The following is a 14,490-nucleotide window of genomic DNA, read 5'->3' as shown; positions in this document are numbered from 1 at the left end:
CGCTGCATGCGATCCATTCCGTTGTCCTGTTTGTAAGGCAGAACACAGGATCCGCGTCGCGGAAAACATATTCTTGGTCGTACTGATGGTGAGTTGACGCTGATCTTATATTCAGTAGTTCTTCTCGACTGTATGTAATGAAACCTAAGATGACCTGGGGTACTAATGTAAGAAATAACACGTAAAAAAACAAAAAACTGCATAGTTTCCTAGGAACACGAAGCGAGGCGGCCATCTCAGTCGGCGCCGGAAGTATCTTGTCAATGACGTTGACATTCTTGTTCTGAAGCCTTTCCAGCGTTGCTTCGGCTGTATGCTTGGTGTTTTCCTGTTGAAACGTAACGCCCCCAGTCTAAGGTCATTTGCTCTCTGAAGCAGGTTATCATCAAGGATTTGCCTGTATTTGGCTCACCAGTCTCCCAGTTCATGCCGCTGAAAAGCATCCCCATAGTATGATGCTGCCACCACCATGCAAGGCGGTAGGGATTGTGTTAGACAGGTGATGAGCTGTGCCTGGTTCTCTCCAGATGTAGCGCGGTGCATTCATGCAAAGAGTACATTTTTGTCTCATCAGACCACAGAATCTTTTGCCTTACGATCTCAGAGTCTTACATGTGCCTTTTTGCAAACTCCAGGTGTGCTGTCATGTGACTTTTTCTCAGGAGTGGCTTCCGTCTGGCCACTGTCCCATAAAACCCAGATTGGTGAAGTGCGGAGACTGTTGTCCTTCTGGCAGGTTTTCCCATCTAAGCCAAGGAACTCTGTAGGGTTCTAAGTCACCTCCCTGACCAAGGTCCTTCTTGCTTGGTTGCTTAGCTTGGTCAGACAGCCAGTGATGGAAACCAGTGTGCTCTTGGAACCTTTCAACTCTCTAGAGTCACCTGAGCTCAATTTGGAGTGTCATAGCAAAGAGGTGTGAATACTTATGTAAATGAGATATTTCTGTATTTCATTTTCAATAAAACACGTTTAAAAACATGTTTTATTATTATGGGGTCATTGTGCGGTATTGTGTATAGATGGGTGAGAAGATTCAGGTTGTAACACAACAAAATGTGGAATAAGTCAAGGGGTATGAATGCTTTCTGAAAGCACTGTATGTGCTGGAGTATGTGAGATGTTCTCACCAGAACAGGCCAGTATGACAGTGTGACACAGCAAGGTCACTCTGACACTATGACCTCCATATATGGGTCATATAGACCGTTGACATTTGAGCCTGACATTCATTAATAGTTACGGAACCTAATAGTCACGGAACCTATAACTGGTGGCTTCACACACACACACACCACACACACACACACACACACACACACACACACACACACACACACACACACACTCACACACACGCACTTCATCTGTCCTTTTAAAACATTTGACAAAAAGGCTCAGTGCCATTACCCTCGCAAGAGGAGAGTGCCGGGGGATTGCAAACACGGATGCCAATATTTTTTATGCCTATCTTTATGAGAACAGGAGGTGTGACCTGACCTGTGCAGGTAGAGCAGGAGGTGTGACAGGGACACTGACCTGTGCAGGTAGAGCAGGAGGTGTGACAGGGACACTGACCTGTGCAAGTAGAGCAGGAGGTGTGACAGGAACACTGACCTGTGCAGGTAGAGCAGGAGGTGTGACAGGGACACTGACCTGTGCAGGTAGAGCAGGAGGTGTGACAGGGACACTGACCTGTGCAGGTAGAGCAGGAGGTGTGACAGGAACACTGACCTGTGCAGGTAGAACAGGAGGTGTGACAGGGACACTGACCTGTGCAGGTAGAGCAGGAGGTGTGACAGGGACACTGACCTGTGCAGGTAGAGCAGGAGGTGTGACAGGGACACTGACCTGTGCAGGTAGAGCAGGAGGTGTGACAGGGACACTGACCTGCAGGTAGAGCAGGAGGTGTGACAGGGACACTGACCTGTGCAGGTAGAGCAGGAGGTGTGACAGGGACACTGACCTGTGCAGGTAGAGCAGGAGGTGTGGCAGGGACAATGACCTGCAGGTAGAGCAGGAGGTGTGACAGGGACACTGACCTGTGCAGGTAGAGCAGGAGGTGTGACAGGGACACTGACCTGTGCAGGTAGAGCAGGAGGTGTGACAGGGACACTGACCTGTGCAGGTAGAGCAGGAGGTGTGACAGGGACTACACTTCATCTCCTCCAGATGAAAGAAGGTTCCCTTGGCACACTCTGGTACACAGGTCATCCCCGCCAGACTGCACACACACACACACACACACACAAAAACACGCTTATGTTCTCTACATGACATTTTTCATCAGTGACATTCCCTAAAGAGATTACATGTAGTTTACCTGTAGACGTCGTTACAGGCAGTACACCTGTCTGAGTCCCGCAGACACGTCATACAGTTCTCATGACACCTCAGACATTTCCTCTGAACTGGGGAGAGGGAGGGAGGGAGGGAGGGAGGGAGGGAGGGAAGGAAGGAAGGAAGGAAGGAAGGAAGGAAGGAAGGAAGGAAGGAAGGAAGGAAGGAAGGAAGGAAGGAAGGAAGGAAGGAAGGAAGGAAGGAAGGAAGGAAGGAAGGAAGGAAGGAAGGAAGGAAGAGGGGGCAGATGGGAAGGGAGCGTGAGAAATAAATATAGTTATCCATTTTTAACTCAGTATAGTTCTCAGAGGACTGCTCATTCAACCACCAAAACCAAACACACAAACAACCATGAAACCAACTTTCACAGGCTCTCAGTCTCTGTCTCTCTCTCTCTCTTTCTGTCTCTCTCTCTCTGTCTCCCTCTTTCTGTCTTTCTCTCTCCCTCTCTCTCCCTCTCTCTGTCTCTCAGTCTCTCTCCCTCTCTGTTGCCCTCTTTCTCTCTCCCTCTCTCTGTCTCTCAGTCTCTCTCCCTCTCTGTTGCCCTCTTTCTCTCTCCCTCTCTCTCCCTCTCTCTCAGTCTCTCAGTCTCTCTCTCTCTCTGTTGCCCTCTTTCTGTCTCCCTCTTTCTGTCTCTCTCTCGCTCTCTCTCTGTCTCTCTCTCCATCTCCCTCTCTCTGTCTCTCTGTCTCCCTCTTTCTGTCTCTCTCTCCATCTCCCTCTCTCAGTCTCTCTGTCTCTCTGTCTCCCTCTTTCTGTCTCTCTCTCCCCCTCTCTCTCGCTCTCCCAGTCTCTCTGTCTCTCTCTCTTTCTCTCAGTCTCCCTCTCTCAATTCAAGGGGCTTTATTGGCATGGGAAACACATCTTAGCATTGCCAAAGCAAGTGAAGTAGATAATATACAAAAGTGAAATAAACTATAAAAATGAACAGTAAACATTACACTCACAGACGTTCCAAAAGAATAAAGACATTACAAATGTCATATTATATATATATATATATACAGTGTTGTAACGATGTACAAATGGTTAATGTACAAAAGGGAAAATAAATAAGCATAACTATGGGTTGTATTTACAATGGTCTTTTTCTTGTGGAAACAGGTCACACATCTTGCTGCTGTGATGGCACACTGTGGTATTTCACCCAGTAGATATGGGAGTTTATCAAAATTGGGTTTGTTTTCAAATTCATTGTGCATTTGTGTAATTTAAGGGAAATATGTGTCTCTAATATGGACATACATTTGGCAGGAGGTTAGGAAGTGCATCTCAGTTTCTACCTCATTTTGTGCGCAGTGTTCACATAGCCTGTCTCCTCTTGAGAGTCAGGTCTGCCTACGGCGGCCTTTCTCAATAGCAAGGCAATGCTCACTGAGTATGTACATAGTCAAAGCTTTCCTTAAGCTTGGGTCAGTCACAGTGGTCAGGTATTCTGCCACTGTGTACTTTCTGTTTAGGGCCATTCTAGTTTGCTCTGTTTTTCAGTTTTTTTGTTAATTCTTTCCAATGTGTCAAGAAATTATCCTTTTGTTTTCTCATCATTTGGTTGGGTCTAATTGTGTTGCTGTCCTGGGGCTCTGTGGGGTATGATTGTGTTTGTGAACAGAGCCCCAGGACCAGCTTGCTGAGGGGACTCTTCTCCAGGTTCATCTCTTTGTAGGTGATGGCTTTGTTATGGAAGGTTTGGGAATCGCTTCCTTTTAGGTGGTTGTAGAATTTAACGGCTCTTTTCTGGATTTTGATAATTAGCAGGTATTGGCCTAATTCTGCTCTGCATGCATTATTTGGTGTTCTACGTTGTACACGGAGGAGAGTTCTGCAGAATTCTGCATGCAGAGTCTCAATTTGATGTTTGTCCCATTTTGTGAAGTCTTGGTTGGTGAGCGGACCCCAGACCTCACAACTATAAAGGGCAATGGGTTCTATAACTGATTCAAGGATTTTTACCCAGATCCTAATCGGTATGATGTATTTTATGTTCCTTTTGATGGCATAGAATGCCCTTCTTGCCTTGTCTCTCAGCTCGTTCACAGCTTTGTGGAAGTTACCTGTGGCGCTGATGTTTAGGCCAAGGTATGTATAGTTTTTTGTGTGCTCTAGGGCAACGGTGTCTAGATGGAATTTGTATTTGTGGTCCTGGCAAATTGACCTTTTTTTGGAGCACCATTATGTTGGTCTTACTGAGATTTACTGTCAGGGCCCAGGTCTGACAGAATCTGTGCAGAATATCTAGGTGCTGCTGTAGGCCCTCCATGGTTGGTGACAGAAGCACCAGATCATCAGCAAACAGTAGACATTTGACTTCAGATTAATAGTAGGGTGAGGCCGGGTGCTGCAGACTTTTCTAGTGCCCGCACCAATTCGTTGATATATATGTTGAAGAGGGTGGGGCTTAAGCTGCATCCCTGTCTCACCCCAAGGCCCTGTGGGAAGAAATGTGTGTTTTTACCTATTTTAACCACACACTTGTTGTTTGTTTACATGGATTTTATAGTGTCATATGTTTTTCCCCCAACACCACTTTCCATCAATTTGAATAGCAGACCCTCATGCCAAATTGAGTCAAAGGCTTTTTTTAAATCAACAATGCATGTGTAACGGCTCTCGTCGAAAGGAGTGGACCAAAGCGCAGCATGGAAAGTGTTCATGATTTTATTTTCAAAAAACACTCAAACAAAATAACAAAAGTGAAACCGAAAGCGCACAGTTCTGTCAGGTACAGACACTAAACAGAAAACAAGATCCCACAAAACCCAAAAGGAAAATGACAACTTATATGTGATCCCCATTCAGAGACAACGATAGACAGCTGCCTCTGATTGGGAACCACATTCAGCCAAAAAACAAAGAAATAGAAAACATAGACTTTCCCACCCGAGTCACACCCTGACCTAATCAAACATAGAGAATAATAGGGATCTCTAAGTTCAGGGCGTGACAGCATGAGAAGACTTTGCTTTTGTTTTGTTTGTTTGTCAATTAGGGTGTGCAGGGTGAATATGTGGTCTGTCGTATGATAATTTGGTAAAAAGCCAATTTCACATTTGCTCAGTACATTGTTTTCACTGAGGACACGAGTCTGCTGTTAATGATAATGCAGAGGATTTTCCCAAGGTTTCTGTTGACGCATATCCCATTGGGATCAAATTTGTCTCCACTTTTGTGGATTGTGGTGATCAGTCCTTGGATCCAAATATTGGGGAAGATGCCAGAGCTAAGGATGATGTTAAAGAGTTTTAGTATAGCCAATTGGAATTTGTTGTCTGTATATTTGATAATTTCATTGAGGATATTATCAACACCACAGGACTTTTTGGGTGGGAGGGTTTTTATTTTGTCCTGTAGTTCACTCAAGGTAATTGGAGAATCCAGTGGGTTCTGGTAGTCTTTAATAGTTGATTCTAAGATTTGTATTTGATCATGTATATGTTTTTGCTGTTTGTTCTTTGTTATAGAGCCAAAAAGATTGGAGAAGTGGTTTATCCATACATCTCCATTTTAGATAGATAATTCTTTGTGTTGTTGTTTGTTTAGTGTGTTCCAATTTTCCCAGAAGTGGTTAGAGTCTATGGATTCTGTGTATTTCTGTATTGTTTTAGTGATTCACCATAGTGAAGGCGTAGACTCAGGTTTTCCGGGTCTCTATGTTTTTGGTTGGACAGGTTTCTCAACTACTTTCTTAGATTTTTGCATTCTTCATCAAATCATTTGTCATTGTTGTTCATTTTCTTTGGTTTTCTATTTGAGATTTTTAGACTTGATAGGGAAGCTGAGAGGTCAAATATACTGTTAAAGTTTTCTACTGCCAAGTTTACACCTTCACTATTACAGTGGAACGATTTGTCCAGGAAGTTGTCTAAAAGGGATTGAATTTGTTGTTGCCTAATGGTTTTTTGGTAGGTTTCCAAACTACATTCCTTCCATCTATAGCATTTCTTAATATTACTCAGTTCCTTTGGCTTTGATGCCCCATGATTGAGTATTGCTCTGTTCAAGTAGACTGTGATTTTGCTGTAGTCTGATAATGGTGTCAGTGGGCTGACTGTGAACGCTCTGAGAGACTCTGGGTTGAGGTCAGTGATAAAGTAGTCTACAGTACTACTGCCAAGAGATGAGCTATAGGTGTACCTACCATAGGAGTCCCCTCGAAGCCTACCATTGACTATGTACACACCCAACATGCGACAGAGCTGCAGGAGTTGTGACCCGTTTTTGTTGGTTATGTTGTCATAGTTGTGCCTAGGGGGGCATATGGGGGAGGGAATGCTGTCACCTCCAGGTAGGTGTTTGTCCCCCTGTGTGCTGAGGGTGTCAGGTTCTTGTCCGGTTATGGTCATTTAGGTCGCCACAAACTTGTCTCCCTCTCTCCCTGTCTGTCTGTCTCCCTGTCTGTCTGTCTCCCTGTCTGTCTGTCTCCCTGTCTGCCTTCCTGTCTGTCTCCTTGTCTCACACACACACACACACACACACACACACACACACACACACACACACTGGTCAGACTGGGACAAAAGATCGGCCCTGGGATTTCTAACACACCGGCCCACTTATTTCCATGATGCCTGCACACCGGCCAGTCCCCCATTATTAGCCAGATAATGATCATTTTGTGATTAGACAGGCCGACTGGGCTAACAACGGACCAGCCTATCTGGTCCTGCACACACACACACACACAGTATGGCTGAAAAACAGATGAGAGAGGCTCTGTGAGTGCTCTGTACGTCAGAGGGTATCTCAGGTTATGACAGATGACGTCAATGCGTGCTCGACTGTGTGTGTGTGTGCGTCCATGCGTGTGTGTCATTCACAAATCAACACATGAACCCACTCCACCATACTCAGTTAATCCCTGGCGTCCAGGATAACAGGCAGCGTGGGAGTTGAACATTGACCTGTTGTGTGGTACACGCAAAAACCTCATCACATCAACCCCTTTGAGCCACAAATCATTCCCTTATTTCCTTGTATAGAAAATATCTTCACACACTCAATCTAACTGTTACTATGTTACTAAGCAGATTCTACGTCAATACAACGCTATTACTACAGCTATTACCGTGTAGTTAAATAGGTATGAGGGCAACTTAAAGTAAAGTAGTACATTGTTTCTTCTTGGAGAGACAACACTAATAGCTTAAATCATATTTTTTGTATATATATATTTTTTCCGTTATTTAACTAGGCAAGTCAGTTAAGAACAAATTCTTATTTACTATGACAGCCTACCCCGGCCAAACCCGGACGACGCTGGGCCAATTGTGCCCCGCTCTATGGGAATCCCAATCACGGCCGGATGTGATACAGTTAGTTAGGGTAGTTAGTTAGGGTAAGCTGATCCTAAATCTGTGGTTATAAAGTTCTACCTAGATCTCTTTTATTTTCCTAACCATTTCTCTTCACAGTAACATCCCTAGCAGCAGAGTTACAGTAAACATGCCCTAGATCTGTAGTTAGTTTGGGGAAACTGATCCTAGATCTGTGGTTAGGCACAACTTTTTCAAGCAACTCCACTTGACTTACTGTCGTCAGCGAAGTACCCAGCAGGGCAGGTCTCAGAGCAGGTAGTGTTGAGGGGGTTGAAGTAGAGTCCCCTGCGACAGGCGCGACACTCGGTGGGGGTGCGTCCCACACACCTCTCACAGCCCTTGTGACAGCGTCGACACCTCCTGGCCTCCAAGTTATCGTAGAAGCCCAGCGGACAGTGGCTCACACACGTCCTGTCATGGATTGATTGATGAGTTCTAATTACAGTAAATTGAGTTGATAATACAGTAAAACACACATTAGCCGATTTGTAGAGACTGGCTCTGTTGTATTTCACAAGTCCTGGGATGGATGAATGGATGAATGGATGGATGAATGGATGCATGAACGAATGGATTTATTCATTCAAAAGGACCTATTTCCCATATTCTCGATCTGTTCATTATGTGAAATGTAACCTCTCTGCAAGTTGGCAATTGTTTATTTTACTGTTTTATCTAATCAATTAAATTGATTAATGAATTTCACATAAACAACAGATCAAGTAAATGGGGAAAAAGACTCGTTGAATGAATTAGTCAGAAAGACTACAACATCATAAAAAGAGGGCAAGTAGATTTCATGTCTAATTCATTATTCCTATATTATCTTCATTATTCCTCTCCTGTAATCTTCTATTAGAAGTATTATGTTAGCACTGTTTTATGGTACAGAAATGACCTGAGATTTGTTAGGAAATAAAGAGGTATCAAATGGTACTTTCTGGTATTTCATTCAAAGATTTTCCCACAATTGGTAACTACCTGGTACCAAATGGTGCCGATGTGTTCTTTGGTTGGAGTATCAAATAAACAAGTAAGTATTCTTAGGTTATTACTGTGTAAAGACCCTCAACGTAGACTTTGATCTGAAGCCATTCTAGTGATTATTGTGATTTTGCTATTGTTAATGTTTGTAGGCTTATGTAGCCAAATTGTATCTATGATCATACGTTATCCATTTATGTTTTTTGTATGCTATTTTAATATATGAGAATTAACCAATGATATCAGGCCGCACCTGGCCATGATTACAGACACCTGTGTGTCTTTTGACACTATATAAATGAGTCATCCCACAGTGTTTGTCATTATACCCTGATGTAGACAGCTTGTCTGTCCAAACGTTGGACATACATTTTTTTTGCATCTGAGCTCCTAGAGCGCGTGACTTTCCTTTATTTTTAAAAAGTATTACTGTGTAATTACCATTTTACAATGTCATTTCTAAGTAAATACCAGATCATTTTTGAAGTAAATACCAGGTCAATTCTGTACCGTAAAATAAAGAGCTACAGAAGTAATACAGGTTTTCTGAATAAGAAAAAGGAATGAACACAGTCAAAATGCTTCCACTCCTCAACATGCTCCCATTCCTCAACATGCTCCCATTCCTCAACATGCTCCCATTCCTCAACATGCTCCCACTCCTCAACATGCTCCCATTCCTCAACATGCTCCCATTCCTCAACATGCTCCCATTCCTCAACATGCTCCCATTCCTCAACATGCTCCCATTCCTCAACATGCTCCCATTCCTCAACATGCTCCCATTCCTCAACATGCTCCCATTCCTCAACATGCTCCCATTCCTCAACATGCTCCCATTCCTCAACATGCTCCCATTCCTCAACATGCTCCCATTCCTCAACATGCTCCCATTCCTCAACATGCTCCCATTCCTCAACATGCTCCCATTCCTCAACATGCTCCCACTCCTCAACATGCTCCCATTCCTCAACATGCTCCCATTCCTCAACATGCTCCCACTCCTCAACATGCTCCCACTCCTCAACATGCTCCCATTCCTCAACATGCTCCCATTCCTCAACATGCTCCCACTCCTCAACATGCTCCCATTCCTCAACATGCTTCCATTCCTCAACATGCTCCCATTCCTCAACATGCTCCCATTCCTCAACATGCTCCCATTCCTCAACATGCTCCCACTCCTCAACATGCTCCCACTCCTCAACATGCTCCCATTCCTCAACATGCTCCCATTCCTCAACATGCTCCCATTCCTCAACATGCTCCCATTCCTCAACATGCTCCCACTCCTCAACATGCTCCCACTCCTCAACATGCTCCCATTCCTCAACATGCTCCCATTCCTCAACATGCTCCCATTCCTCAACATGCTCCCATTCCTCAACATGCTCCCATTCCTCAAAATGCTTCCACTCCTCAACATGCTCCCATTCCTCAACATGCTCCCACTCCTCAACATGCTCCCATTCCTCAACATGCTCCCATTCCTCAACATGCTCCCATTCCTCAACATGCTTCAACTCTTCAAAATGCTTCCACTCCTCAACATGCTCCCATTCCTCAACATGCTCCCATTCCTCAACATGCTCCCATTCCTCAACATGCTCCCATTCCTCAACATGCTCCAACTCCTCAACATGCTCCCATTCCTCAACATGCTCCCATTCCTCAACATGCTCCCACTCTTCAAAATGTTTCCACTCTTCAAAATGCTCCCACTCTTCAAAATTCTCCCACTCTTTAAAATGCTCCCACTCTTCAAAATGTTTCCACTCTTCAAAATGCTCCCACTCTTCAAAATTCTCCCACTCTTTAAAATGCTCCTGTCACGACTTCCGCCGAAGTCGGCTCCTCTCCTTGTTCGGGCGGCGTTCGGCGGTCGACGTCACCGGCTTTCTAGCAATCGCCGCTCCATTTTTCATGTATCCATTTGTTTTGTCTTGTTCCCTGCACACCTGGTTTTCATTCCCCAATCAATTCATATGTATTTATTCCTCTGTTTCCCATCATGACTTTGTGTAGGATTGTTTGTGTTACGTGTATTTTGATATTGTGGATATTGTTACGCGCATTACTTTTTGTCTATGTTCCGTGTTTTGGGCACATTATATGTTATTTTGTGCTGTCATTTTGACCGGAATAAAAAGTGTGCCTGTTCACTACACTCTGCTCTCCTGCAACTGACTTTGCCTCCGATACACACTCCTAAAAGCTCCCACTCTTCAAAATTATCCCACTCTTCAAAATGCTCTCATTCCTCAACATGCTATTGTGCCTTCCTGTCTTGATGTTGAGCAGAAACAGAACAATAAATAATTACTGAGTTTGAATCCGATATGGTCACAGTCACAGCACAGATAAAAGAGGAAACCAAGATGGGTCACAAATCTGAAGCATCCGGTGGGGGCTTCCACTCTCCAGTGGTAGACAGAGGGAGAAGATGGAGTGAGATGGACCGGGCCATTCCACAAATGTTCTCATACTGTATATGAAACATTCAGCAGTTCCTATTGTTCCATCTTGGGTTAGTTAAAAGTATCTTTGGTCCCAGTCTGTTTGTTTACCTGCCTGTCTTGAGGCTGCCCAGGCTGTAGTGGATACAGTTCAGACAGTGGTCAGGATCTGGCCCGTCACAGCCCTGGTCCCCACACTCACTGTGGCACGGCCCTGAGAGGGGTTACAGAGAATACACACACGCACGCACGCACGCACACACACACACACACACACACACACACACACACACACATGCACACGCACAAACGCAAGGGTACACACAAAACACACACACACAGAGGTTAGAAGGAGGTTGAGTTGTGTTGTCGGACTACAATGTTGTAACAGTTCAGAGTGAACAGTTTATGGCAGAGCCTCTCCTACCGCTGTACTCCTCCTCTTCCTCCTCCTGGTGCTTGAGGACCTCCGGGGGTGGTTCGGGCCCATTGGGGTCCCGGCTGGGGGTTGGGATCTCAAGCATCCTGGAGCGAGAGTGCTGGGTCCCGTGAGACTGGTACGGGTGCCCCGAGGTGCCATAAAGGACCAGCGTCCACTCTTTCAGTTTACCTAGAACAAGGAGAAGAAATCTCCATAAAAAAACAGTATGAAGAGATCACTTTGTTTGTGGCTGTGTTTTCTTACCCAGCACCTCTGGGTTGCGTAGAGATGAGGGAGAGTCTATGATCTCCAGGATCCACTGGCCCTCTGCCCTCTCCCCCCAGCAGTGAACAGTCATGAACTCCCAGTTCCTAAAACCTTCATTAGAGTTATCAAACAACCTGAAGAGCGAGAGGGAGGGAGAGAGAAAGTAAGTCACTTCTCAACTTCTAAGGCAATTAAATTCTGTTTCACAGCGCAAACAGACAAATCTTAACGCCTTTGTACTTTCTCAGCCCCCCTGAAGAAAAATATTGAATTATTCAAAGAGGCTAATTGAAGAGAAATGTAAACACTGGCTGCTTTAAAGCTAGCGACAGGAGATAATATCACATCAATGAGCTCAAGTAACATCACAGTGGATCCAGCTCTCTGTGGCATGTGGTGAGGTCTGGTGTGGCTGCTACTGTGTTGCTGTGATTGGGAATAATGTTTGTGCACGCTATCAGGACGTTTCAGGAAGCTGTTTTGGTTACTCTACAGGGTGGGTAAACTGTGTTTAAAGGGGCAATCTGATTCTTGAAGAACATCACTGAGTTGAGAGTGGTTACATTTGTCTAGCTCCATCCCTCAGCTGTTTCCACCAACAAGTTTGGTAAACAGATTGCCCCTTTACAGGAGAGGAACAGAGAAAGGGCATCAGTGCCCTGGGGTTGGTCTAGCAGTTAGCACTGTCAAGCACTGACATCACACCTTCCCTGAGATCTAAAGCTAACTGTCACTCACAGAGTTGGCCAGGATGGTTGAACATTATGAATATACAAAATAAAGGGAGAAAAAAGGACATCTAACCTGTGGAATATCTGTCACCCAGCCTGTATAATTATATTGATGAAACAAATGGGAATCTGAACAGCAGCCAGCAGGTTTCTGCATCTATACGTGAGAAAGAGCCCTCGCATCGGCACCAGAGCCAACTGTCAGAGGAGGGTGTGACATATTCCAACAACTAGCTGCTGCACAGGTGTACTAGAAGGGATTTTAAAGGGCTATCTGTCTGTCTGTGTTTGTGCCACATGCTGCGTGGAGGGAGTTCATGTCCAAGGGGCTAACTCTCTTCAGCGGTGTGTGTGTGTCTCTTTGAACTACTGTAGCTAGCAGTTTGAATAAAGCTACAAAATCTCTCTCTCCCTGTCCCCCTTCTTTCTTCCCCTCTCTCTCTCTCTCCCTCCCTCTCCCCCTTCTTTCTTCCACTCTCTCTCCTTCTCCCACTTCTTTCTTCCACTCTCTCTGTCCCTCCCTCTCCCTCTCCCCCTTCTTTCTTCCACTCTCTCTGTTCCTCCCTCTCCCCCTTCTTTCTTCCACTCTCTCTCTCCTTCTCCCACTTCTTTCTTCCACTCTCTCTGTCCCTCTCCCCCTTCTTTCTTCCCTTCTCTCTCTCCCTCTCCCCTTCTTTCTTCCCTTCTCTCCCTCTCCCCCTTCTTTCTTCTTTCTTCCCTTCTCTCTCTCCCTCTCCCCCCTTTCTTTCTTCCTTCTCTCTCTCCCTCTCCCCTTCTTTCTTCCCTTCTCTCTCTCCCTCTCCCCCTTCTTTCTTCCCTTTCTCCCTCTCCCCTTCTTTCTTCCCTTCTCTCCCTCTCCCCTTCTTTCTTCCACTCTCTCTGTCCCTCTCCCCCTTCTTTCTTCCCTTCTCTCTCTCCCTCTCCCCCTTCTTTCTTCCCTTCTCTCTCTCCCTCCCCCTTCTTTCTTCCACTCTCTCTCTCCTTCTCCCACTTCTTTCTTCCACTCTCTCTGTCCCTCTCTCCCCCCCTTCTTTCTTCCCTTCTCTCTCTCCCTCTCCCCCTTCTTTCTTCCCTTCTCTCCCTCTCCCCTTCTTTCTTCCCTTCTCTCTCTCCCTCTCCCCCTTCTTTCTTCCCTTCTCTCTCTCCCTCTCCCCCTTCTTTCTTCCCTTCTCTCTCTCCCTCTCCCCCTTCTTTCTTCCCTTCTCTCTCTCCCTCTCCCCTTCTTTCTTCCCTTCTCTCCCTCTCCCCCTTCTTTCTTCCCTTCTCTCCCTCTCCCCTTCTTTCTTCCACTCTCTCTGTCCCTCTCCCCCTTCTTTCTTCCCTTCTCTCTCTCCCTCTCCCCCTTCTTTCTTCCCTTCTCTCTCTCCCTCTCCCCTTCTTTCTTCCCTCTCTCCTTCTCCCACTTCTTTCTTCCCATCTCTCTCTCCCTCTCCCCCTTCTTTCTTCCCTTCTCTCTCTCCCTCTCCCCCTTCTTTCTTCCCCTCTCTCCCTCTCCCCCTTCTTTCTTCCTCTCTCTCTCTCTCCCCCTTCTTTCTTCCTCTCTCCCTCTCCCCCTTCTTTCTTCCCCTCTCTCCCTCTCCCCCTTCTTTCTTCCCCTCTCTCTCTCTCTCCCCTTCTTTCTTCCTCTCTCCCTCTCCCCTTCTTTCTTCCCCTCTCTCTCTCCCCTTCTTTTTTCCTCTCTCCCTCTCCCCTTCTCTCCCCCTCTCCCTCTCCCTCCCCTTCTTTCTTCCCTCTCTCTCCCTCTCCCCTTCTTTCTTCCCCTCTCTCCCTCTCCCCTTCTTTCTTTCTTCCTCTTCTCTCTCTCTCTCTCTCCCTTTCTTTCTTCCCCTCTCTCCCTCTCCCCCTTCTTTCTTCCCCTCTCTCTCTCCCCCTTCTTTCTTCCCCTCTCCCCCTTCTTTCTTCCTCTCCCTCTCCCCTTCTTTCTTCCCCTCTCTCTTTCCCTCTCCCCCTTCTTTCTTCTCCCTCTCTCTCTCTCTCCCTCT

The 14,490-nt window shown here is 45.8% G+C and overlaps 1 protein-coding gene across 2 annotated transcripts in view; it reads right to left on the bottom strand.

Annotated features, from left to right (window-relative positions):
* Positions 1-1,331: 1,331 nt before the first annotated feature.
* LOC115126718 (proprotein convertase subtilisin/kexin type 6-like) overlaps positions 1,332-14,490 on the bottom strand; it is an 84,562-nt gene continuing 71,403 nt past the window's right edge. The window contains exons 13-18 of one of the 2 annotated variants that reach the window (XM_065012199.1): positions 11,775-11,911; positions 11,517-11,699; positions 11,201-11,303; positions 7,864-8,060; positions 2,321-2,408; positions 1,332-2,221 (exon numbers count right to left, since the gene is read on the bottom strand). In XM_065012199.1, coding sequence (XP_064868271.1) covers positions 1,471-2,221; positions 2,321-2,408; positions 7,864-8,060; positions 11,201-11,303; positions 11,517-11,699; positions 11,775-11,911 — 1,459 coding nt within the window. In that variant the 3' untranslated portion in view covers positions 1,332-1,470. The remainder of the gene's footprint in view (positions 2,222-2,320; positions 2,409-7,863; positions 8,061-11,200; positions 11,304-11,516; positions 11,700-11,774; positions 11,912-14,490) is intronic. The other variant, XM_065012200.1, reaches the window with a different exon arrangement.

This window comes from Oncorhynchus nerka, linkage group LG27 (assembly GCF_034236695.1).
Source record: "Oncorhynchus nerka isolate Pitt River linkage group LG27, Oner_Uvic_2.0, whole genome shotgun sequence".
Taxonomy (NCBI): domain Eukaryota; kingdom Metazoa; phylum Chordata; class Actinopteri; order Salmoniformes; family Salmonidae; genus Oncorhynchus; species Oncorhynchus nerka.
Note: the sequence above shows the minus strand (reverse complement) of the source record. Positions and strands in the feature narration are given on the sequence as shown.